Source organism: Crinia signifera, chromosome 1 (genome assembly GCF_055691185.1).
Source record: "Crinia signifera chromosome 1, ASM5569118v1, whole genome shotgun sequence".
In the NCBI taxonomy this organism is placed as follows: Eukaryota; Metazoa; Chordata; class Amphibia; order Anura; family Myobatrachidae; genus Crinia; species Crinia signifera.
Genome location: NC_139217.1, coordinates 459816240 through 459842818, shown reverse-complemented (window position 1 = coordinate 459842818; position 26579 = coordinate 459816240). Strand labels below are relative to the sequence as shown.

At 48.5% G+C, this 26579-nt stretch overlaps 1 protein-coding gene across 2 annotated transcripts; it reads left to right on the top strand.

Moving 5' to 3' along the window:
* Positions 1-15: 15 nt before the first annotated feature.
* NARS1 (asparaginyl-tRNA synthetase 1) lies at positions 16-19942 on the top strand. Of its 2 annotated transcripts, none has more exons than XM_083155242.1 (15): positions 16-160; positions 4498-4580; positions 5422-5487; positions 6214-6306; positions 6393-6482; positions 6923-7001; positions 8365-8435; positions 8552-8638; positions 10544-10765; positions 11177-11376; positions 11790-11925; positions 12060-12173; positions 15093-15224; positions 17252-17383; positions 19326-19942. In XM_083155242.1, exons 1-15 carry the CDS (start codon positions 121-123, stop codon positions 19455-19457), a joined length of 1677 nt encoding a protein of 558 aa, XP_083011368.1. In that variant the 5' UTR covers positions 16-120; the 3' UTR covers positions 19458-19942. The 2 variants fall into 2 exon arrangements, with proteins under 2 accessions (XP_083011368.1, XP_083011369.1); XM_083155243.1 differs by having other exon boundaries at positions 45-160; positions 4501-4580.
* The last annotated feature ends 6637 nt before the right edge of the window (positions 19943-26579 follow it).

The window sequence follows — 26579 nt, the reverse complement described above, 5'->3', positions numbered from 1 at the left end:
GAAGTCTGGGAGAGTCTCGTCAGAGGGGCCGAGCCCAGCCCACTGCGCATGCGCACTCCGCCAGAGGAAGCCAATCTGATGCAACCGGCTGCCATCAGCAGCTGCATCGGAGTGTGAGACATGGAGGAGATCAATGCGGGGACAGCGCAGCTGGGGATCGGTGAGAGACGGGACTGGTGGCTGCTCAGAGCACAGTGGGGCCTGTATACATGTGGGAGGGGGGATACACAGCATTTATATTCCTGGTGTCAGTGCGTGCAGGTTGCCATCCCAACGCCTGATGTCTGACATGTGTATAACATATAACATGTATGTGCCAAGTTACCTTGGCTTCTGCTGCAATACACTGACAGCCATGTCACACATGCATAAGCACAAGTGTCTTGTATTGTATATGTACAAGGCCAATGTGGCGTCTCAGTATCTACTACCCCTACATTCAGCAGTGCCATGTGCTGCCTCACCCAGCCCTCTAATTATACACAGTCGCTGTACGCATGCAAAACCCCTGTCACAGTATTCAGCCCCTCCCTGTCACGGTACGCAGCCCCCCCTCCCTGTCACGGTACGCAGCCCCCCTCCCTGTCACGGTAAGCAGCCCCCCCTCCCTGTCACGGTAAGCAGCCCCCCCTCCCTGTCACGGTAAGCAGCCCCCCCTCCCTGTCACGGTAAGCAGCCCCCCCTCCCTGTCACGGTAAGCAGCCCCCCCTCCCTGTCACGGTACGCAGCCCCCTACCTGTCACGGTACGCACCCCCCCCCCCTGTCACGGTACGCACCCCCCCTCCCTGTCACGGTACGCAGCCCCCCCTCCCTGTCACGGTACGCAGCCCCCCCCTCCCTGTCACGGTACGCAGCCCCCCCTCCCTGTCACGGTACGCAGCCCCCCCTCCCGGTCACGGTACGCAGCCCCCCCCCCCCTCCCGGTCACGGTACGCAGCCCCCCCCTCCCTGTCACGGTACGCAGCCCCCCCTCCCTGTCACGGTACGCAGCCCCCCCCTCCCTGTCACGGTACGCAGCCCCCCCCCCCCTCCCTGTCACGGTACGCAGACCCCCCCCTGTCACGGTAAGCAGCCCCCCCCCCTCCCTGTCACGGTAAGCAGCCCCCCCCCCTCCCTGTCACGGTAAGCAGCCCCCCCCCCCTCCCTGTCACGGTAAGCAGCCCCCCCCCCCTCCCCTCCCTGTCACGGTAAGCAGCCCCCCCCCTCCCCTCCCTGTCACGGTAAGCAGCCCCCCCCCTCCCCTCCCTGTCACGGTAAGCAGCCCCCCCCCCTGTCACGGTAAGCAGCCCCCCCCCTCCCTGTCACGGTAAGCAGCCCCCCCCCCCCTCCCTGTCACGGTAAGCAGCCCCCCCCCCTCCCTGTCACGGTAAGCAGCCCCCCCCCCTCCCTGTCACGGTAAGCAGCCCCCCCCCCTCCCTGTCACGGTAAGCAGCCCCCCCCCCTCCCTGTCACGGTAAGCAGCCCCCCCCCCTCCCTGTCACGGTACGCAGCCCCCCCCCCTCCCTGTCACGGTAAGCAGCAGCCCCCCTCCCTGTCACCGTACGCAGCCCCCCTCCCTGTCACCGTACGCAGCCCCCCCCTCAGTGTCACCGTACGCAGCCCCCCCCCGTGTCACCGTACGCAGCCCCCCCCCTCCGTGTCACCGTACGCAGCCCCCTTCCCTCTCTCCCTCCCCGTCACCGTACAAAGCCCCCCCTCCCTCCCTCTCTCCCTCCCCGTCACCGTACAAAGCCCCCCCTCCCTCCCTGTCACCGTACGCAGCCCCCCCCCTCCCTCCCTGTCACCGTACGCAGCCCCCTCCCTCCCTGTCACCGTACGCAGCCCCATACCACCATCAACAGCTGCTATGGGTTCCTCTTAAAGCTGACTGCAATATCAAAAAAAATCTACCCTTCCCGTCACTGTACGCAGCCCCGCTCGCTGTCACCGTACACAGCCCCTCCCCCCATGTCACCGTTTGCAGCCCCCCTGCCACCGTACTCAGCTACTATGGGTTACAGCAAAAATCTTCCCCCTCCCCCATACTTCCTCTTCCCTACCTGTATCCCTATATGTTCCTTGCAGATCACCTCGCCCATCTGTCCTCAGTCCTCTGGGAATATTGCAGTATGGCAGTCAGCCACCTTCTTCCGCACTGCAAAGCAGTCTGGCTTTAACCTTCTAGGTAGACAGCCCAGAGCAGAGTAGTCCATGTATAGGGTGAAACATGTGGGACAGTGGCGCGTCACCAGCTCTTTGTCAGCATGGGAGTCACACACGGTGTATTTGTGTTTAATTTGATGTTGCTACTTCTGGAATTAATTATAATGATTGTTTAGGACAAGTCTTTCAGAGAATTGGTTAAGGTTCCCATACACTTACGCGATTTGGGCCCCTTTCACCCATTTTCAATGGATCAAATCGGGTGAAAAGTGTTTTACCTATGATTCTGATCTAATTCGCGGTCCGGTGCTTATTGGAGCCGGAGAACGTTAATTATGCCGTAAGGATTTGTCAGATCCTGTAGCAATGAATCACATGCGATGTATGCAAAAGGACTGCATATGATGTATTGCATGTCAGGGCGGAGCGTCATTGGGGTGGGGGAGGAGACATCGCTTGGAGCTGACGCTGTCTCCCAAGTGCCGCCTCCATATACCCCTTTCACATCGCACAAAATATACCATGTTCTCATTATTGGGTTTTTGATTTCGGGTTTTTGCCAGGGCACAGATCATCTCAGCTCACAGAACCCCTTCACGCTGCACCTTGGACCCGGGAAATTCCCGGGTCTGCCCCATACACACTGGGCGACTTTGAGCTGAAAGTCGCTCAAAACAGCAGGTTTGAGAGGCTTTCAGCTCAATGCCGCCCAGTATGTATGGCCCGGCGGTGAGCGCTGCTGCGCGCTCCCGCAACATCGCCGGGAAAGCCGTTCATCTGGTTATACCAGCAGATGAGCGGCTTTCAGGACGGCTTTGCATAGCACTCCGCTATTCAACGCCATCCTCCCCCCCTCTTTCCGCGCCGGGCAGGGGGAAAGCCGCTCAGTGTGTATGCATTGAGCGGCTTTCCCCGCACATACACGCTGGGCATAGTAGCCCAGTGTGTATGGACCTTAAGAGCATCTTTGTTGGGCTGGCTAAGATGAAGTCAATTAAAGGGGACTTTTTTTTTCCCAGCACAAAGAGGTGGGTGGGGAAAGCACACTGCAGCGCTTTAATCATCGCCAATGAGCTACTGAGTAGCCTGGAGTTCCATGTTTATTGCACTTTATTTCCTCCTCCCCAGCAGCTCCAACACCTCATCCCTCTAGTGTGCCATGTCTCATGTCCTCTCTGCAGCATTCAATGGACGTCACATGTCACCTGATCTCATGTGACGTCCGTGTGAGGTCTGGTTGCTCCTGGGATGGACCTGTGTCCTGTGTTGTGGTGTGAAAGGGGTAATCGTGTAAATGGGACATGGGTTACCTTTTCACACTGCACAGCATGGATTAATCGTGGTTTTAACCCAGATCAGAATGCTGGTTTGCTGGACCCGGGAAGAGACCTCAGTCGGCCAAAAACGACCTGCGATCAACCCAGGTTACATTTGCAATGTGAAAGGGGTATATGTAATCTGTAAATGATCTTCTAAATAGTTGTTTACCTGGTAAACAAAGGAAGGCAGACCGTGCGATTCAGCCTGGTGTACTGCCTGGTGTACTGAGCCAGACTTTCTAGAACAACTGCTCCCATTACACCCAGAAGCTAATAAGTTAGAGAAGCAGAACAAATAAAATGGGTGTGATGGACAGCGAATGTGTCTGCACCTTTCATGATTATAGCTCGGTAATAGTCTGTGTGAAATCTGTTTAATGCATGAATATATCGATATAATTAACGGGTGGTGTTAATACCCGTATAATCAGCTTTGACAGTTTAACATTTGCTTTTTCAACTTCTTACATCCGATTAGGTTTCTCAGTGGTGGCCTTGTCAGGACACAAAAACCTAGAATAATATGAGAACCATATCTGGTCTGCCCTAAGCACATGTACACGCAGACACTCGAGTTAATGCTTGTTAGGAGCTAATTAACCGACCAGTATGTTTTTGGATTGTGGGAGCAACCAAGAGTAGCCGCAGGAAACCCAGGTCAGCGGGTGCGTACACCCAATATCTCTGAGAATGATGTAGTAGCACAAACGGTGTCTGATATATCTGTGCATCCGGCTGTGTGTACGACACTGGGTGGGCAAACCCAAATGCTGGCTGTCAGGGCCGCCATAGCAAGCGGCCAATCGGTAAGTGTATGTGCTGAATCGGAAGCTATCAAGTCAGATGGAGAAACGCCAGGGGAGTTCAAGGGAAATAGGAGTGGCAGTAGTGTATGGGGGACCTTGAGATATATGATGGCTCACAGGTCACACAGCTGTTAGCACCATGTAACAATGCTGGCAGAGGGGACAGCTGCCGCAGCTGTCACCCATGCACTAGCCTGTCACTAACAGAACATTGTTCTCCCTTCCACAGCAGAAATGTACGTGTCTGATCGGGAAGGCGATGATGTCACTGGGGACGGGACCAAGGAAAAACCATTAAAAACTGTCCTAAAGGTAATTATGTAATTGTTAGCTCTGTAGTCAAATGGCCAGCTGATGTGATCTAACTGTCAAGGAAGCTGGTTATTTTGGGGATACGATCACTATATCGACCCTTTGAAGGTTGACAGTGAAAAGGTCGACAGGAGTTTTTTCAATTTTTTTCTTTTAGCTGACTTGTGCCGGCAGGTGGTATTTCATACCCTCAAATCCACTAAGGGGTGGTGGGAGAATTATAACAGTGCGTAGGGAGCCATGCGAGGGGGCACTGTACATGATGGTGTCCATGTCGACTATGTTGTCATTTGGGACAAAAAACTTGAAAAACTAATGTCGACTTTCCCATTGTGCACCTAATACTTTTGTCGACCTTCCGACCCTGTCGACCCATTTCAGGTGTCGACATTCCCTGGGCGACCCAATGTATGTTGACCTTCATTGAGTTGGCCCTTTGACCCATTCCTGTATTTTGGGTGTGTGAGGGTGACGTGAGACCTCCCTAGCAGCCCTGGCTTGTAGAATACCAGGACAGACCCCGGTTGTGTCTGATGGGGGTCGACCCTGGAATTTCCCTGGGCTCAGGCGTGGCATGAAAGTGGGGCAGCCAGTAAAAACCTGGGAGCAGGGAAATTCCGGGGTCGTATGTCTGAAAGTGGTATTAATGACCCATTCGTATGGCAGTAAGACGCACAGCCCATGGCCTGACATACAGTATGCAGAAGTCTTGCATAGATCAGTGTGACAATTTGGTTACACTTTGGACCCTAACCACTAGAGGGCAGCACTGACACTATACCACAAGTTGTATTGAAGGTTGTACTCCCACACCACTAACGCTGTCGCTTCCTTGTTTCAGGCTATGCTGACTGTAGGAAAAGAGCCCTTCCCCGTCTTCTATGTGGATTCCCAGAAGGAGAATGAGGTTGGGAACCCTTTAGTAATTTGTGTGTTTGCATAATAATGGATATTAATAACTGTGCTTGCTCTCATTAACCCTAATATATCGGTTTCATTTATTTTTATTAAGAAAACAATGGCGCAGAGAATGTGCAGTTTGGCTTCCTAGAACCGCTGCATCCAACAGTAACTGGGAGATAACGCCAGCGGACAATACACTTCTTGTACTATTGTCGCACTGGATCTGGCTGCATGCACTGCGCTAGAAGTCGGAAAGTTGGATCTGTTTTGTTGGAAAAGGCTGTGGATTGTTGAACTCTCGGCCGTTTTTTGACAATACGCATCCTTTTTCGCCAAACCTTGGACTTCCCGACACTCGACAGCCAAAACATTGAGTTATGACTGTCAATTTGCAGTCAAGAGGACCAAATGTGGCCTGGGATTCTGACTGTCAGGACGTTCTGAAACTCGGAATCCCAGATTGAATACCCCCAAAGCTTTCCCATAGCCTGAAAAATGTTAATATGATTGCGTTCATATTAGGCCTATTGATAATTGGGCTCTGAAGTTATCAGCTATTTAACCTGAACTAATTGGGCACCGGCAAAATCGGCCAAAAACTGGCAGGCCCATGTTACTAGTGTACTAAGGTTTCGGGTTCATGTGTGTGAATAGTACAGATAGTTTTCCCGTTAGGTTTAGATACAAGTGCTCTTAATAAACCTGTGTATCTGTTGTGTTTGTTCTGTAGAGGTGGGATGTGATCTCAAAGACTCAGCTGAAGAACGTCAAGAAGCTCTGGAACCGGGAGCAGATGAAGAACGAGGCCAAAGACAAGAGAGAGGTAAGAAGGAACGTCCTCTGGGCTGAAAGCACTCCGGGTGGTTCAGTGTACTTGGTTTGCTGACCACTTTATCCTGCTCCTTACAGGCTGAGGACAACCTTAGACGGGAGAAGAATATGGAGGAGGCCAAGAAAGTAGTGATCCAAAACGACCCCAACCTCCCAGAGCCAGTAACTGTAAGACCTCTATATATGCGCAGATGTGTTGGGTGGGGTTAGGTCATGTTTCCTATCTGCAGTAAGCTGCTGGCTGTATGAACTTCTTGAGAACTTCTGTTCCCTATTGTGTACCTTTGCCCTATAAGATCCAGTGGATACATTTAAGCAGAGTCTCCTAAACTTTGCCGTTATCGGCCAGGATTCAAGGATATCTATGTTTCAGACAAGATGATTAGATCATATTTATTGAGTAACTTATTAAATCATCTGTGGTCTACTATGGATATCCTGAAAACCTGGACAGTAATGGTGGAGTTTAGGAAACTCTGCATTGAAGAGAAGACCATTATATAGTTGGTGTGCTAGCAATGCACAGAGTTTTATCGTCTATGGTAAATCAGAGTTTCTATACGAACGCCAACATTTCTGATAGCATTTTGTATCTTCTCTCTGTGAAGGCGAAGATTCGGGAGTTGGAAGCCTACCGCGGACAGAGGGTCAAAGTGTTTGGCTGGGTCCACAGGCTGCGTAGACAAGGTACAATCCTCTATCCCGTGCATACATTGCTGCAGTGTTTTCTGCGGGCACGGTGTAATTCTGGTGTGTGTATTATCTTATAACATCTCAGTTTATTGATACGTATTATCTGCAGGCCTGTGCGTCTAGGCAGATCACTTCTAGAATATCACACGGGAGGGTCTTGTAGCACGGGGAGTATTACATATTTACCCCTGCTCCTTGTATTAGAAATCCGATTCCATCCGCAGGGGTGTAACATGCACTCGCCAGTCCCCATAATGGCTAATGATACATATCTGTCCATTCTGCAGGGCCCGGCTTTGCTGTTCTTAGACAGTGTCAGGCATGTCCAAACTCTGGCCCTCCAGCTGTTGTGAAACTACACGTCCCATCATGTCTTGCCACAGTTTAGTTATGCAGGAATGCTAAAATTATGGCAAGGCATGCTGGGATGTGTAGTTTCACAACAGCTGGAAGGCCACAGTTTGGCCATGTCTGGTTTAGATAGACAGTGAGTGAATAGGTCTACCCCAAAGGGTCGACATGAAAAAGGTAGACATAAGTTTTTCACAATTTTTTTGTGTCCATGGGCTTTCTGCGCATGCTATGCTGTGGGCGCGATGCCTCGATATGCTCGGCACACTAGTATGTTCTTACTCTATGACGACATGGATGGTGAAGTACAGATGGAGCGCCTCCCAGCCAGCCTGCCAAATTGCCAGATCCCCTGAGCTGGTGCAGGCTGGCGGTCATGCACTCCATTTGTCAGGGACGCGCTTGCGCCTCACACGCCTGCTCATCCCCATACCCATACCCATCAACGGGGAGCGGATTCCCTGCCCGTCTCCGCTTCAGGGAGACGGGCAGGGTTAGTGGGGGCTGCGAGCAGCGGGGAGCCAGCAGAGAGCAACAGAAAGCTCCAATGGAATGGGGCACGTGAGCATCTCCGTTGACTGGTAGCGGAACCTGGCGAATGGTGGTAGAATCGCCAGGAGCAGCTCCAATGTAAGCTGCTCCATCTGTAAGAACAAGCTGGTTAAAAAAAAAATCATGAAAAACGCATGTCGTCCTTTTGACCCTGTCAACCTTTTAGGTTAGACCTATTGACTGACTATCTAGACTCTAGATCTATCAAGCGAGATCTTAAGCTGTTCTTCTGTGTGCCTGACCCGGCCTCATGCTGCCCAGGTTCTAAATCTTGGAGCCTTCAAAGGGGGTGGAGCCACAAGCCCGCATTGATAGTGACAGCGGAAGGTGGATATTGTACAGTGCCGTTACCTGTGTATAACGCAGAAGAGGAAGCTGAAGGGGACGTCGGTGGTAATAGGCGGCTGAAATGTGGGGACTGTGATTTAGTGATGCGGTATATTTTCCTTTTCAGGTAAAACCTTAATGTTCATAGTACTGCGAGATGGGACTGGTTACCTCCAGTGTGTCCTCAACGATAAACTGGTGAGTGTCCTGGCATGTAACGGCGCACAGTGCTGTGCTTCAGTGCGCGCCCTGATGGTAACCTGTTACAGTAAGCAGGCGCAGTGTGTGACGGACTCTTCTGTTTGTCCTGACAGTGTCAGTGTTACAACGGGCTGGTCCTCTCTACTGAAAGCACCGTCGCGGTATACGGGACCCTGGACCTGGTGCCAGAAGGGAAACAGGTACCGATTTTAGATCTGGGTATAATCTACTTGCCTGTGAGAATACGTACATGACATTATTCAAAATCGGGCGGTAGTCCGTTCTTTGGGCCGAGTCTCCCGGACACATTAACGCGATTGTGGTGCTTGGTCCCCATATGTACCAGGAATATACAGTGTAAAGGACTGCAGTATGTAGACCGTGGCAGGAGAGAGGGAGGATTTGATTTGGAGTTTTTAAATGTATTAAAGGTTTTACAGAGGCAGATTCTTTTCTATAGAACAAATATAGTAAACTCTGCAATTTAAACTGGAGTAAAATTAAGGTTCTTGGCAAAAATATTGACCAACCTACCGGGACCATGTGACCTCATCTGGTGGATCCGTAACAGTCATAAGGGTCAATTCCAGAAAGCAGGACCCCCTCGGGCCAGCACAAGCCCGACCACTGCTACTTCAAGAATAGAGGGACGTACATTAACACACGGATGTGTGGTTGGTATCTAGGTACGTTTGAGGAGACATTTCTTTATAAAAGAGGTAGAAGACAAGTGGATTAGGCTCCGAATTGAGTAGGGGAGACCATAGATAGTTGCAGTCTGATGGTCCTCCCCATAGAGCAGGCATGTCCAAACTGTGATCCTCCAGCTGTTGTGAAACTACACATCCCAGCATGCTTTGCCATAGTTTTAGCATCCCCTAACAGCAAAACTGTGGCAAGGCATGATGGGACTTGTAGTTTCACAACAGCTGAAGGGCCATAGTTTGGACATGCCTGTCATAGAAGGTTATGTGCTGATGTTTGAGCACAGAGCTCTATTTCTGTATTCACACAAAGAATACAAATAACACTGAGTTATGAATGTTGTGGTCGGGGCTAGATTAATTATAGTCGGTGGTTCCCATAGCAACCAATCATATTCTAGTTTTTATTTCTCAATCACATTCTAGAAAATGATAGATCTGATTGGTTGCTATTAGGGATGCCAATCCGGGCATTTTTTCAATCCCGGAATTCGGGATTGAAAAATGCTCAATCCCGGGATTCCCGGGATCCCGGGATTGGCTTCCCTAATAATGAAAAGCACCCTGGCCGCCTGCATATTTACTTACATTTAGGGGCCAGGTGGCTGAGTGGGCGGCCGGGCTGATAGGGAGGCCGGGAGCCAAGTGGGCGGGTGGGAGGGCTGCTGGGTTGCCGGGCTCATACGGCGGCACGCGCAGTCTAATCCCGGGATTGGAGTTTTCAATCCCGGTATTGAAATCCCGGTAGTTTTGGGGGCCAAATACCGGGATCCCGCCGATCCCCATCCCGGGATTGGCCACCCTAGTTGCAATGGCAACATCACCACTTGTCTGTTTCAGAAGCTTTAATAAATCTACTCTATAGTGTGCATGGGAGAGCTAATTAGGTTTGGTAGTCCACAAGAAAATGGCTTCCGCTCTCCAGCACAAAGGACAGCCAGTGTAAAAATATTATGATGAATATAGTGAATAGTTAGGTGCCCAGTCAGCTGTCGTCCTAGCGTTGGTCTCTTCTTCATAAGGTTAGGAAGGGTACAAGTCACTAATACACGATATCTGTCGCATAGACTCACCCACGTATTGCATCATGAAAGAGTAACAAAGAATGACATACCTCCCAACATCCAGAATACTTAAGTCTGGACTGTCGCCCAAAAGAGGTGTGGTCTGGGTGAAAGGGGGCATGGCTTGGCTTTAATGATGTGACCGCAAGCCACGCCTCCCATTTTTATTACTATGGGGCATACCCAGCACTCTGGGGGACTCTGGCCCACATCCCTCTGTCTCCCATTCTAATCAGTCACAGCCCTTGATTAGGGACCTCCTAAGGCCCCCCGCAACCCCTCTGTAATTCTGCATGTAAAGCCCCCCGCTGTCTCTCATGATCTGTCATTGTCACAGGCGCCAGGTGGGCACGAGCTGTGCTGTGATTACTGGGAACTGATCGGCTTGGCCCCTGCCGGCGGCGCTGATAATGTGATAAATGAAGAGTCCGATGTAGACGTTCAGCTGAACAACCGGCACATGATGATCAGGGGGGAGAACATGTCCAAGATCTTCAAAGTCCGCTCCACCGTCGTCAACTGCTTCCGAAACCATTTCTTCGACTGCGGCTACTATGAGGTACGCTCAGTGATTCGCCCACAAGCCTTTCTCTGGTACTAAGAGTGTCCGCAAGTGTCAAGCACTGACTTAGGTTTTAATGAAAGAGAAGTGTCGCACAGATTGCAGCTTCCATTATATAATGTATCTGCTAACGACACTGTGGAGGCATCAGGCAATGATATGTACTAGGATGTCCCTGAGCCATAATACAAACAAGTAGAGTTATCGGATCATTTCAATCACTACGGAGAACACCGCCTGCGGAAGAACCTTCCTTTTAAAAGCAGTTTTGATTTCTCATGTTCTGCTTTGCTGGAGCTTACGGTCTGCTGTCTTCATTTGAATATAATCCTCGTCGTTGTCCGTTATTTATGTTCCACCTTTGTTTCAGTTCATCGCATACATCAGAATCTCTATTGTGTTTTACAGGTGACTCCTCCGACCTTGGTGCAAACACAAGTGGAAGGTGGATCCACTCTCTTCAAGTTGGACTACTTTGGGGAAGAGGCGTATCTGACGCAGTCCTCCCAGCTCTACCTGGAGACCTGTATTCCGGCCTTGGGAGACACCTTCTGCGTGGCGCAGTCCTATCGGGCCGAGCAGTCGAGAACACGGCGGCATTTAGCGGAGTAAGGAAACTAGCACTAATATGGCTTATGTTACTTTGTAGGATCAGGGAGAACATTCAGACGGCTGCTTTACTGTATGGCCCTGCACGGTCTCATTTCTGTACGCCAAGGGTGGTATTCAATTGTTATATCGCACCCGATCTCCCATCTAGAACGATGGGAGATCGTAGGGCGATATTCAATTGATCTACTCTTTGCACATATGGTGCTCATTATGGTCAGGTTTAGCCACACATTCACGCCTTTCACCTCTCCACCCCCCCGGGGATAGCGAGCTGAAATGCTGGTGAAAACAATTGAATACCGACCGAAGTGTTTAGTGTATAGAATTCTTACGGTTATATGGTGGCAGGGAATCTGTAGATTTCCTTGTTCTGATCTGGCTCTGCTTTCATTGCGCTCTTGCATTTTAGATATACTCACATAGAGGCTGAATGTCCCTTCATCACCTTTGAGGATTTGCTGGACCGCCTGGAAAACTTGGTCTGCGATGTGGTGGACAGAGTGCTGAAGTCGCCGGCGGCTGCAATGGTCAAGGAGCTGCACCCGGTATGTTCTGTGGCTGACCTGGCTGGTATTGGCTCAGTCTCGTGGTGTAACGATTACTAGTCAGATCCGCAGGTCCGTAATACGCCGTTGTCTTTTCTCCTGCAAAGTTTAACCACACAACCTTTTTGCTGCAGGAGTTCCAGCCTCCTAAACGTCCCTTCAGAAGAATGAACTACTCCGAGGCCATCACCTGGCTAAAGGAACATGATGTGAAGAAAGAGGACGGAACTTACTATGAGTTTGGGGAGGTGAGATGTCCTGCCTGCTGTTTAGTATACGTAGCGTCATATCTTAAGGCTGAGTGGGAGGCGCAGTGGCAGTTGTTGCGTAAAGCCGTGGAAGCGAATGCTAGTTTACATACAGATTCATTCACCTACAGCTGTTACAGTCACAGCTGCAACTCCCATTATTAATATAATCACTCGTCCTTTCCCATGCTGGGTACGGGAGACTAGTGCGAAACAGGCTCCCCTTCCCTGTACACACAAGTCAGAATAACTGTATCTAGCTACACTGCCATTACATTGGTGCTGCCCGCTATCGCCCATTACACGCAAAGGTGGGATCCGGCAAATATCTGTCTGACTAATGGAATTGGGGAAAAGTCCCTTCTGACCCTGTGCTGTATGGGAATACTCGCTGTTTGCATCTGTGGAGAGCGATGTCCGTACCAGAATCAGGCCTACGGAGGATATACGAGCTTAAACCTTTTTTTGTGTCCTTCTGTGGATAGAGAAATGCTTTGCTACCATTTAGTTCCCAAATTCAGTCCACACAGTGGTAGTAGTAGTAGTAGTTCATTTATTTATAAGGCGAGAGGAAGGTAGAGGAAGGGAAGAACAGGACAGGAGCACAGGTGAGGTAAAGAGGTAGGGTGAGTACGTGAGGAAAGAGGGCCCTACTCATAAGAGTTAGACTAGAAGGAGGTGGGTGGGCGAACGGTAATTGTGCCAGTGCTCCCCCGACTCTGCCCATCAGAAGGTCCAAAATACCCCCCCCCCCCCCTTAGTAAAGTCACCATCATGGCTTACCGTATCTGTGCCCTTCCTAGTATAATTGTACCCTCCCATGTGCAGTATATAAACCTGACTTCACCACACCATTGTTTCTGTAACATAAAGGACTCAATGATTGCTGCAGTTCTCCTTTCTCTCCACAAGATGGAACCAGAACATTTTTTTCCTCATGTAAAAATTTAAGGTTGTTATGCTGGGTATACACTACACCAGGGGTCTTCAACCTTTAAGACAGTGTGGGCCACATTAAAAAATTCAACGAAGCCCGAGGGCCACTAAGCTCTACTGTGGTATTTAGCACAGCTCTTAATAGATAGACATCACAGCCCCCACATAGATAGTTGGCACAGCTGCCCATACACATAAACCCTGCCCCCTATATATAGTCTGCACCAGGGCTATTTCTAAACAATTAGGGCCCCAGTGCGAACAGAATAAAAATGCAGCCCCCCATACATAATTTGGTATTCAAGAAATTGCTCGCGCCGCAGGTGCGCTACCAAAAAGGGGTGTGGCCTAATTATAAGGGGCGTGGTCTAATGATAAGAGTGTGAACTAGCAGGAAAAAAATTACCTGACATCTCACTTTTGCACCCTGCATGACCAGACATTGGTTACCGCAGGAATGGTTGTTGTCCTTCCACGCTTAAGTTGGCTCTCTAAAGGCCGCACAGTGACATATAAACATGAAGGCCCATTACACCATGATGCCCATTATACATTATGCCACACACCATGATGCCCATTGCACAATATGCCACACACCGTGATGCCCATTGCACATTATGTCTCACACCATGATGCGCATTACACATTATGCCACACACCATGATGCCCATTGCACCTTGCACTATAAGGCCCCCAATACTCCTGCTTATGCATATGATGCCCCCAGCAGTGCCTCTCACAAAATGCCACCAGTAGTGTCCCTCATAAAATGCCACCAGTAGTGTCCCTCACAAAATGCCCTAGTATTTCCCTCCATAGACAGCACTACATTGCGCAGCATGCCAGCCCTCCCTTGGTCAGCACCACATTGCACTGCCAGCCCCCCCTCCCCCATAGTCAGCACCCTCCCTATATACAGGGCCACATTGCACTGCCAGCCCCCTCTCCCTCATAGTCAGCACCCTCTCCATACACAGGGCCACATTGCACTGCCAGCCCCCCCTCCCCCTAGTCAGCACCACGGTAGCTAGTCGGCATCACCCTCTCCAGAGACACTTGCCTTAGTGTCTCTTACAGAGGTCTTCTTCAGAGGGCTGCTGCTGGCAGCGTCGGCTGTCTTAACAGCCAAGGAGCAGGCAGGGACAGGTGCGCGGCTGCCGGGGGTTGTCACACTCACTCCAGTCTCCCGGCTGTCTGAAAGGACATGGGCGGGACAGGTGCGCGGCATCAGGAAGTACACAATGCGCATGTTCACGCACAGTCCTGACTGCCCCAGCCAGCACATCCACCTCCGCCGCATCCCACTGCTAATGGGACAGTGTGCGGAAGGATTTTAAGGGGACAGCGTGCGGAAGGATTTTTATTTTTTTTAATCAGCACGGCATTTAATAAAAAAAAAACGCAATTCACTGGCGGGCCACCTAAAACTACTCGGCGGGCCACTCGTGGCCCGCGGGCCATGGGTTGAAGACCCCTGCACTACACTATTACTTCAATACCCTCTGCCTTGGTCTACCAGCAATACAACTGCACCGATTGCAGCTGGTACAAAACACGGCTGCAAGGCTGTTATCCAACCAGCCCCGGTCCAGCCACATAACTCCCATTCTCTATTCCCTTCATTAGATGCCTATAATATGGGCAAATGCCTGCTTGAGGCGGGTGGGTGACTTCGCAAGACGTCAGCACCCGCCCCCTGTTTGTTCGGTCATCTCCGGCTGAAATAAGTCAGTTTTCACTGACTTTTATTTACGATGGGGAGAATAATCATTGGATGGTTGGCTCAGTCACATTGGCCCACCTTTTTCCCAGATTGATGTCGTTTTCACACAGCGACATTCTGCAGATGTATTAGTAGTGTAACGTGTACGTCTGCCTTGTGCGTTTATCATACACCTTGCAAGCATATGAGGATTGGCTGTTATTGATGCCTGAGACGGGTATGGCGATACTGATAGCATTTCTGTACTCTCATTCCATCAGGATATCCCAGAAGCCCCGGAGAGACTAATGACAGACGCCATCAATGAACCAATCTTGCTCTGCCGCTTCCCAGCTGAGATTAAGTCTTTCTACATGCAGCGCTGTGCCGAGGACCGACGTCTCACCGAATCCGTGAGTCCGGCCTACTCTTCCTAAGGGGATCTTCCACCTTGTGTACATTTGTTCCTCAGCGGGTGTGCCCTTCCATACTCATGCACTGGTTTACATATCAGCAAGGTCAACTATTTCACATTAGGGAACCTAGATTAGACCTAAAAGCATTGCAGCAGACTGGCCACCAGAGGGCGCCATTACATTACATCATGAGCGCCGACGGTCCCCATGGGAGTGGGTTACAGAGTTGACACTATGAAGGTTGACCACTAAAGGTCAACAGGGCTTGGGTCGACACGATATATGTCGATGGATGGTATGCTATGAAATGCCACCTGTCGGCACACATCTGCTAAAATAAAAAAAAAACGTGAAAATGAAGGTCGAGCTTTTTACTGTCGACCTAATGCTCGTGTCGACCTTCCATCCCTATCTACCTATTTCTTGCGTCGACCTTTAGTGGTTGACCTAACGTATGTCTACCTTCATTGTGTTGACCTAGCGACCGTAACCCATCCCCACTACCTCTTGCTCAGTGTGGCGGAGCGAAAGGAGTAACATTAACCGCATCCTTCTCTGTTGCTGCACACTACAGTGCACTCCTCCTGCTGAGGTCTACCTGTCCTGCTGCAGTTGGTGCCTTTGGACGGGCGTGGTGCTCCCCTGCTCCTGCTACACACATCTGTAAGAGATGGGATGGACCTCATCAGGATATTATATGGGTTCCCGGGGACACTGACCCGAAACCATGAGCATGAACTTGGCTGTGGATGTGTACAAGAAGGACAAGAGTAAAGCCTTCTGTATTGTTTGGGGGGATTATAACCATTTTCCTTAATAACATTGTTAAATAGTTTTTTAGTTCTTTAACCTTTGGCTTAAACAAAAACTGATTTTGTGTAAACTATCCACCTGTATTACTCTGTGGGTGAAATGTAATAGCAGGAGAGAATCAGAAAGTGAGAGATTTGGTAAAAAAATCTCCAGTTGTTTTAAAGCGGCAATCATTTACACAGCAAGATCAAACTGTTTTTTTTTTTTTTTGTAAATGATTGCCGCTTTAAAAAAAACCAGGAGATTTCTTACCAAATCTCTCATCCTATTAAATTTCCCCCTATATAACAGGACACAAATCTGCTTAGTGAAGGTTATGGTGTAGCCGATCAAAGCTGTCTAGTTCAACCATGTTTGTTATGGTCAAGCACCTGTCTAGTCCGACGCCTAAAGCTGGTAACGTAAGTTAGTCTCCAGCGTTAGAGCAACGGGAGAGTGGGCGACGTGTTTTTCACAATTTTTTTGTGCCGAATGTGACAGGGTCCCTGTGGACACTCTACGTGCACTGCTATAATCTCACTCTACGTCGCTCTAAAACTGGCATCTAACTTCCATTACTGTCGATCTAGACGCGGTCGACTATCCTAGGCGTCTAACTAGACGGGTTAGACTAAGCTTGGTCTATCTAGACATTTTAGATCCCTCGACCGGATACCTTAGTGCAGGCTTGTTTAAACTTTTGCTGTTGTGAAACTACACATCCCAGCATGCCTTGCCATAGGTTTATGATTCCCTAATAGCAAAACTGTGGCAAGGCATGATGGGACTTGTAGTTTCACAACAGCTGGAGGGCCATAGTTTGGACATGCTTGCTTTAGTGAATATACTGAATTATCACAAGGAGATGTTTTACAAGACTTGAATATGTCTCTTCGTTTTGTTGCTGCTCAAATTAAAAACTGGAGCTACACTGGCAAACCCCAGCTACCAGGAGGAAAACCGTAGTGATCTCATTTTCCCCAATTCATGGGTAAAGATGGGAGTTCTATTGAAGATTGCCCCTTACAACCAATAAGATTCTACTTCTTTTTTATTTGGCACCTTCTAGAAGATATTAGATAGAATCTGGTTGCTATGGGCAATATCCCACCTTCAATAGAAATCCCATCTTAGTAAATTCCCCCCTCACTTTGAATGTTCTCTCATCGCTCCTCTTGTTACGCCGAGACCGGTTTCCTGAATCCTCACATTGTCTTTGGTCACTTTGGCAGGTGGACGTGCTCATGCCCAACGTGGGCGAGATAGTCGGAGGTTCCATGCGTATCTGGGACAGCGAGGAGCTGCTGGAAGGGTACAAGAGAGAGGAGATCGATTCTACACCCTATTACTGGTACACGGATCAGGTATGACGCCGGGATTTCTGTCACCAGAGGGAATGTGTTAGTACTGACGTGTTGGGAGATGGATAATACCTTATTATATCCTATATTAATAGTATATTGTAAAGATAAACTGGCAGCATTATTGCCGCACATAACTGAGGTCTTGAGTTCGATTCCCTTTAAGGAACAGTGTGGAGTTTGTATGTTCTCTCTGTGCTTGTTTCCTCCCACAATCCAAGAACATATTAGTAGGTTAATTGGTTTCTTACAAACATTAATCAATGTATTTGTTCATGTGGTAAGGAATATAGACTGTAAGCTCCGTGGGGCAGGAACTGATGTGAATGATGAAATACAGAAGTGACCTCATACGCCTAGCATCGATATGTCCTATGGTACGAAACGCCCAGCACGATGAGCCCCTCGGGAAGGTGGAGCTTAGTTATTTTCTGTATCTTAAAAATAATGTAGATGCAGCGAGATACCACTTAGAGCATACTCGGGATGCCAGGCTGCGACTTAAACCACACAGGAATTAGTTTTATACACGTACAAGGTCGCCGATGAAGTGCAAACCAACTTGGCGTGAGGAAAAGTTGCAGCGGCAGTATTGTAAATCTTTGTAGACTGTTTTGAACTCTGTCGCACATCAAATTGATCAGCGTCATCTAGCCACGTAGTTTTGTTGCTTCCAGTTGTTTTATATTATTTATTTATTCCCAGTTTCTTATATAGCGCACACATATTCCGTAGCGCTGTACAGAGAATATTTGAACACTCGCATCAGTCCCTGCCCCAGTGGAGCTTACAATCTATATTCTCTACCACATGTACATGCACACACAGACATTCTAGGGTTAATTTGTTGGGTGCCAAATAGCCTACCAGTATAATTTTGGAATGTGGGAGGAAACCGGAGTACCCGAAGGAAACCCACGCAAATACGGGGAGAATATACAAACTCCGCCCAGTTAGGGCCATGGTGGGAATAGAACCCATGACCTCAGCGTTATATACATATGTATAAGATGCACATTGTGAGCAGGAAAGATGAACAAAGATCTGGCTCGTGCCAAGTGGAGCAGTGGTACAATCTGTCACATATGTAACAAAGCTAATTTAGACTTATACATGGGGCAGGATGTATTGCCATCTGAGTATGGGGATTGTGCCCTATGCTGGCCAAACTCAGACTTTTTTTTTTAAAGCGGCAATCACCAAAAAAAAAAACACCCGCGTTCGTCCCTGCGGTGTCAGAATATAGTATAACTTTTCCTTATGAAGTGTGTTTAAGTATCCTTTGGATATGTAAGGAAGGAAAGTATAAAAGCAAACATTATTTGTAACTGCTTCCTTTGTTATACAGGGGCTTATTCTAGTTCACTTCTTCTGGCAAATTCCTTCTCAAATGGACAAAACCATGTGCACTGCAGGTGGGGCAGATGTAACATGTGCAGAGAGAATTAGAAATGGGTGGGGTTTTACTTCAAAGTGAGATCTACTGTATGTTGCAGTGTAAAAATAAAGCAGTCAGTATTTACCCTGCACAGAAACAAAATACCTCACCCAAATCTAACTCTCTCTCTCTCTGCACATGTTACATCTGCCCCCCTGCAGTGCACATGGTTTTGTCCATTTAAGAAGGAATTTGCCAGAAGGAGAGAACCAGAATAACCCCCACAGTTTGTTATGTAGTTGTAATGTAATATAATAATGACTTTGCTGTTGTGTTGTGGGCACCATACACTATATACTGGGTCCTTGCACAGAACAAGTGTCACATTATCAGACGGTAATCCTTCCCACCACATGATTAACCGTTCCTGAGTATTCTCAGTCGTTAGAGGATTTGCAGCTCGAGCTTATAGATTTCTATGTTTATTTTAATTCTCGCACATAAGTTATAAACTCCGGCACTTGTGGCTAGTATTATAACAACCTCCGTTTCTCTCTTGCTCCACAGCGTAAATATGGAACGTGTCCACATGGCGGTTACGGTTTAGGTTTGGAGAGATTCCTTACCTGGATCCTGAACAGACACCACATCCGGGACGTAAGCCTGTATCCGCGATTTGTCCAGCGCTGTAAACCTTAACCCCCGCTCTCGCCCAATACCACGGTCCTCTGCCACCAATCTGTAGGAACAGGTGGTAGAAGGAATCTAATCACCAACCTACCTGCCTGCTGCTGCTTTTATCGGACACTCTCAGAATCGATGTGTCCGTAATTTGTCACCATTCAGTGATCTCTGATTCCATTCATATATGTGACACGTATTCTTATTCCCTAGCAATTCCGTACTTGGTGGTCAATGTTCCGGTTACTGTGGATGTCCCTAACGGACCACGCTGCTTAGATCTGTACGCGGTGGGGCAGCCGATCTTGCAGAGGTTTAGACTAATTGTATGAACCACGATTATAGGGGCTAATTCACTATTTTATAATTATTATACTGTCCCGGTGTTGTCTGTTCCACACCCAGCAGTGAGACTTAAGAGAAGCATTGAGACCTTCGAAACCGATGTGTATTTATAATATGCCTGGGACCGACCATAATAAACTTGTGAAACTGAACTTTAACTATTTCTCAGTTTGTCATTTTGTGCCGGCAATCACTTGGAGGTGCTCTGATAATACCCTGCAGCATTCAGCCACACACAAGTCTGTGTTTATCCTACACGAATAACCCGAGACGAACTGTCGCTGTATTATAGCGCTGTGAGCGGCTCCGGTATCTCTGGTGGCAACTTTTGCACACAAAGGGTTTAATAAAAAAAGGTTTGGCTTGGAAATTTTCACACCTATATTGATAAATTCCCTTGGCACTCAAAGGGTTAAGGGGGCTTGGTCACAGATTGCAGGGGCGTGGCCTTAAAGCGCTCCCCTGTAACTGTATGCTGGGCGGACTAGCAGACCCCCAGGAGGGGGGGGGGGGGGGGGGAGGAGGGAGATCTCGCACAGGTATCAAATAGTGGGACAGCATTCCAAACTCACTTTTAAGAAAGGTGGAATCCGGCACCTAAAGGAACCTTTCAATCCACCATGTGGCACTATGTGTGCCCATATGGACACAGGCATCCCAACTGCCGCCAGACCACCGGTTCTGGAACTTCAAAAAGGGTCAGGATGCTGATGCTGGAATACAGACAGCATCAGTAGACCGATCGGTAAGAATGCATGGCGGTCTAGCGTGTGGCTGGGGATGGTGGGGCAGGTTTAGGCTCTAGTAGGGGGAACGACGATGACTTAGGGTTAGACTGTGGGGGTGGTTTGGGTTAGCCACTTGCAAAGTGGTGGTGGGGGGGGGGGGGGGGTAAGGGTTCCTAATGGTGCCCCTGTTGGATTATCCGTATTATCCCCACAATGGGGCAGATGTATTAAGCCTGGAGTGATACATGCGATGGGGATAGTGATAAACGTCCAGCCAATCACCTCCTAACTCATTTTTCAAACATAGGTGGTGATTCTGGTTGGTTTGCAAAAACAAACTCCTTCTTTAATGGGCAAAATCATGCTGCACTGCAGGTGGGCAGATGTAACATGTGCAGAGAGAGTTAGATTTGGGTGGGGTGTGTTGAAACTGAAACCTAAATTGCACTGTAAGAATTAAGCAGTCAGTATATACCCTGCACAGAAACAAAATAACTCACACAAATCTAACTCTCTGCACATTAAAGAAGTTTGCTTTTGAAGAAAAAACAACAACCCCCCCCCCCATAGCCTGTAACATGACAGTTAGGAGCTGATTGGGTGGACATTTATCACTGTTCGGGGGATATGCACTAAAGGGAATCATTAACTATATTGTCAGTGCTGTTAAAGTTAATGACCCGCGGGCAAACGCTGAATGATATCGTTCAGTGCCGTGACCGGGACCCCACGATATCGCCAGATTGGACTCCACGTTCAGACAATCGGGCTTATCGTTAACACACACACTGACCGATATGCACCATGATGCCGTTAACGATATTGTTTATCGTGCATATCGTTCATTAAAATTGTATTGTGCGTGAACCCAGCTTTAGAAATGTATAACGTGGAGAGTGATCAATGTCCAGCCATCGGGCCACTAACTGTCATTTTTTGAACATGGTCTGAAACATGACAGGGGCTGACTCTTCTACCTAATCACTCTCCACTTTATCACTTTCCAGGCTTAGTACATCTGGTCCATGAGTGAAAGTTGCCACGTTTATAGACCACCCGAATACTGAGGGGCACCGTGGTTCCCCTCTAGGCCCCGGTGCAGGCTGCTCCCCCTGTGGGTTTGTCCGTTAGTTGTGGGCAGCTCATCGGTAACATTAGACATATTGGGTGGGCATCTGTGGCGCTGTAGGGTCTGCTGGCTCGTAGCGTTCTATGGCCTAGCCTGGCTTATCTAATCAGTAGTTGTGCAGCGTGTGAGATCTTCAGAGCTGGGTGTGGCAGCATTAGGGGAACGTCCCGCACGGCACGCTGGTACTTCCTGCTCAGCGATCATTTTATGCCGAGTGTTTCAGAAACAATCTGATTGGTCATTTATCTCGGCGGAGGAAACGGGTGCAGGATCCTTACGCAGAACCGCCCTGTGGCCAGCACACAACCCTGGTTTTTGAGTAAAGGCCTATACACCCTGGGAGATGTCGAGTGCGAAATCTCCCAGTGTGTATGACCCTCATAGCAGTCAGATTCTGAGCTCTTTCTTATATAAAGTGCAGAAGACCAATAAAACGAATCCGGCCCCGTTTGTTATAGGGGGGGGGCTGCGCATGCCTGTATTTTTGCGTGTGTAGACGTCCTGTGCGAACACTTTCATCGAGAATCACTTGCCGAGGCGTTTGCACGGGTAGGAGATGGCATCGGGGGAATGTCCAGCGTTTTTGGGCGCCCCCGAGAATATGCCGGCCGTTCCCCCTAGCAACGCAGGCGGGTCAGTGTCTGCACAGGGCGGGCATCTGACCACACATGACGACAGCGCCCGCCCCGTATTCTGCGATCAGCGGTGGAATAAATGTCTGACTTTTATTTCTGACAGGAGAGAAATCATTCCATGGTCGGTGACCCCTTTGGAAACGTGGGGGGGGTGGGAGAGTTTGGCATGGCGGCGCTGACCTGTTCGGTAGGCTGCGAGTGTACGCACCCTAGCGAACAGGTGTGAATCAGGCCCAAAGTAACAGGTCTGTATAACATGGAATCGGGTGTGGATCGTGTTGTTGACCCGACTTAGGTTGACAGTCATTAGGTCGACATCGGTTTAGGTTGACAAATGCATTAAGTCGTGAGGTCGACATGGTTTTTTCACAGTTTTTTTACCAGAATGTCGACACAGTTGGAAGTCAACCGCAGCCCCTCGCATCGCGAACTTCGTTAGCGATGCTTCAGGCTCCCACCACGCCCTAGGGCAGTGGTTCCCAACCTTTTTTCTCTCCCGTACCCCTTGATTAGGCTTTTCATTGATAAGTACCCCCTCCTCTCATTTTGAAATATGGACAGTACTTAGCGGTATGCGGATCCTTATACATGTCCTTATATTAAGGAGGAGTAGTATACAGCAAGGAATCATGCCATTCTGTGTCTAGACACTGGCTGTGTATTATCATCAGGGTTACTTGTGGATTATCACGGCTCCCATCGCATGCCATATATAGTGGCATGCGATTTTTGCCGTTTTTAAAGTTTTTTTGACAAAATCGCATGCGATTTTTAACAGAAAAGCATCCAAATGCATTGAAATTAGTATGAAACATGTTCAATGGCCCCCAAATGGCATTTTTGAGGCTGTACCACCCCCACTATCAACGCGAACCCGAAGCGTGGCGAGCGCAGCAGTACGCGTCCTACGACCTTTTCATACCCCCACTATCCACGTCGGCGTGGAGTTGAGAATAGAAAGTGTGGCGAGCGCAGCGAGCCCGAAGCGTGGCGAGCGGACGCGGACACCTCGCTGCGCTCGCCCTGCTTCGGGCTCGGTGGCTCGCTGCGCTCGCCAAACTTTCTATTCACAACTCCACGCCGACGTGGATAGTGGGGGTATGAAAAGGTCGTAGGACGCGTACCGCTGCGCTCGCCACGCTTCGGGTTCGCGTTGATAGTGGGGGTGGTACAGCCTCAAAAATGCCATTTGGGGGCCATTGAACATGTTTCATACTAATTTCAATGCATTTGGATGCTTTTCTGTTAAAAATCGCATGCGATGCGATTTTTTCATGTGCGATGGCCATCGTGGGAGCCGTGATACTCCACAAGTACCTCTCCAGGATTCCCGCTAACACCGGTAGGATTAATGTCGCTGCTTCCTCCACCTTTGTCAGTGCTGGGCAGATGACTGCTGATGTCTGAGGGCAGCATGGGAAGCTCCCAGTGGATGGCTGGTCAGGCATATGACACAACATGGTTTGTCTCCATGGCTATGGGTCTTCAGCCATCAAAAGACCTTTTCATCGTCCGCCATTACCAATATTATTTTCAAGTACCACCAACTGGTCTGCAAAGTACCCCCAGGGGTATCACCTGTCTGCACATGTCGGCTCAAAAAACAGTGAAAAAAACCATGTCGACCTCGCGACCTGTCGACCTAATGCATTTGTCGACCTTATCCCATGTGGACCTTCAGGCTTCATCCATGTCGACCTAGAACCCTGTAAACCCAATGGTGTCGACCTAAGTCGGGTTGACAATACGACTGTATCCCCACGGAAACATAGTTGCCTACTTTTGATATAGCATGTCAGGGAGATTGTAACAGTGACACCTAGAGGCGTGGATGTGTATTGCTACATTTTAGAGGTGCGTCATTTCGTTTCTTATATAGCGCACACATATTCCGCAGCGCTGTACAGAGTATATTTGAACTTTCACATCTGTCCCTGCCCCAGTGGAGCTTACAATCTATATTCCCTACCACATGTACACGCACACACAGACATTCTAGGGTTAATTTAGTTGAGACCCAATTGACCTTCCAGTATATTTTTGGATTGTGGGAGGAAACCTGAGAACCCGGAGAAAACCCATGCAGGTACAGGGAGAATATACAAACTCCGCACAGTTACGGCTATGGTGGGTATGGACTCATATGAAGAGGATTGGACTAAAGATCGTCTACGCCAGATATGAATCGCTTATGTTTCTATGAAAGGAAGGGTATCACCTGACCCAAAAATAATTTCTAGAGCATGCACACAATGATCTCGCTTAAAACAATAGCGCTTTAAGTTCTTAATGATCATAGGAATACTCCCTTGTAAATGTGTTCATACAGTGGTTCCTTCCTGGGATTCTTAAGATAGTCCCGAGGATATATGAAAAATAAAAGAGAGAATACACATTTCTCCTCGTGTAATACAGTTAACTTGTATGGTCTTTTAAGAAAACAATTGTTTCTATCATAGAATAAAAAATATTTTTTTTTTCTTCAGGGACTATCCCCCTTTCAAATGCACTCACAAGCTTATGTAATAAACAGGCACTGAAAGGAATTGTACTCCAAAAGGTGTCTTAATTCAGAAGATGTAGGGTTTGGGGGGAACCCCCTAAACCAATTACTCACAAGCGGTAACTTGTAAAACTGCATATCTGTTGGGTCTTTTTCCTTTCTCCCAACTTCCTCATGCAAATCACTAGATAATGATGTACACAAAGGAAGCACTGTGTAAAGTTTTTAATCACAGCACAAAAATACATAAAAAGTAGAAGGTGGGTGCACTTAGCTTCAAGAGTTTTAGAAGTCAGGGTTCCTAAGGTGTTTAAAGGATAAGACGGGGCCCCGACAATCCGAAGAGGAATCCCTTCCGTCCTCACTCTAAGCCAGTCCCCACCGCTGGAAGTAATGGAGACTATTTTTGTGCTGTGATTTACACAGTGCTTCCTTTGTGTACTAATAGTGTGTACAGACGGTAAGATTTGGCTTCCGATGTTCCCAATATAGGGAATATCGGAAGCCAAATCACATGCTTTTTTAGGGCTTGCGAGCTGGCTCCTGTGTGAGCGCATATCAGCAGCCAGATAGAGAGGGCAGCCAAGACTATATAGTGCAGATCTGCACTATATAGTCTAAAGTGTGCCCCTCTAGCGATCTGATCGCGTCGGGACTCACATCTCACGGCAGCATCTGCTGTGTGTACACACCATAACAGTGCAGCTGCTTGTGGGAGTAGTCAGTTCCCAAATAAACACAATAAGAGAAGTGCTCTTAATAATGAGTCAACAAACAATGTTTAATGACAACACATAATTAAAGACAATAATATTAAAAGTGAGGCATGAACATCTGTACTGGACGGGTTGGTAAAGTCCACAATGGATCGGAGTCCAATTAGACGAAGTTTTCTGGGTGCCGCTGGAGGTAGGAACCTCTAGTACACGGATGAACATCCAGAATCGCAATAATACTCCAAACCAATGGGAAATGTAAGGTCCAGTGAGCGACGCAGTAGGATATACAGTCCTGAGGTCACGCCATGTGTGCGATCTCAGGGCGTAAACGTATGACTACCCATCTGCAACCGAGTAGGCTATAAACCATGGTCCTTATTCAGATCTGATCGCAGTACAAATTTGTTTTCAAAATGGGCAAAACCATGTGCACTGCAGGTGGGGCAGATGTAACATGTACAGAAAGAGTTAGATGTGTGTGAGTTATTTTGTTTCTGTGCAGGGTAAATACTGGCTGCATTATTTTTACACTGGAATTTAGATTTCAGTTTTAACACACCACACCCAAATTTAATGCTGCCCATACACTAGTGAGATATTGCATGCAATCATTCGATTTCGACCACATCTGTTTGACGACATGATTTTTTCATGTTTTTCTTTGAGCTGACGTGCCAACAGGCGGTATTTCATGCCCTGCCATCCGCTATGGCATGGTGGGAGAATTAAAAAGTGTGCCGAGCAAAGCGAGCCATGAGAGGGGACACGGTGCACTTTAACGGTGTCCATGTTGACTATGTTGACATTTGGGACAAAAAAAACACCATGAAAAACATGTTGACCTTTTGACTGTCGACCTTCACATTGTTTAGCTAATGCCTGAGTCAACATTCCAACCCTGTCAACCTTAGCTATGTCGACCAGTTACCACCTCCAGACACCTACTTCCTGTCAATCACCCTTCATCACTGGCCAGGATGCTGTGGCCCGTACGCATGCGCAGTTCACCAATAATCATCCACTGTGATCGGGACTGAATTGGGCCCATGGTACCAACCACACAGCCCATAACTGTCATTTT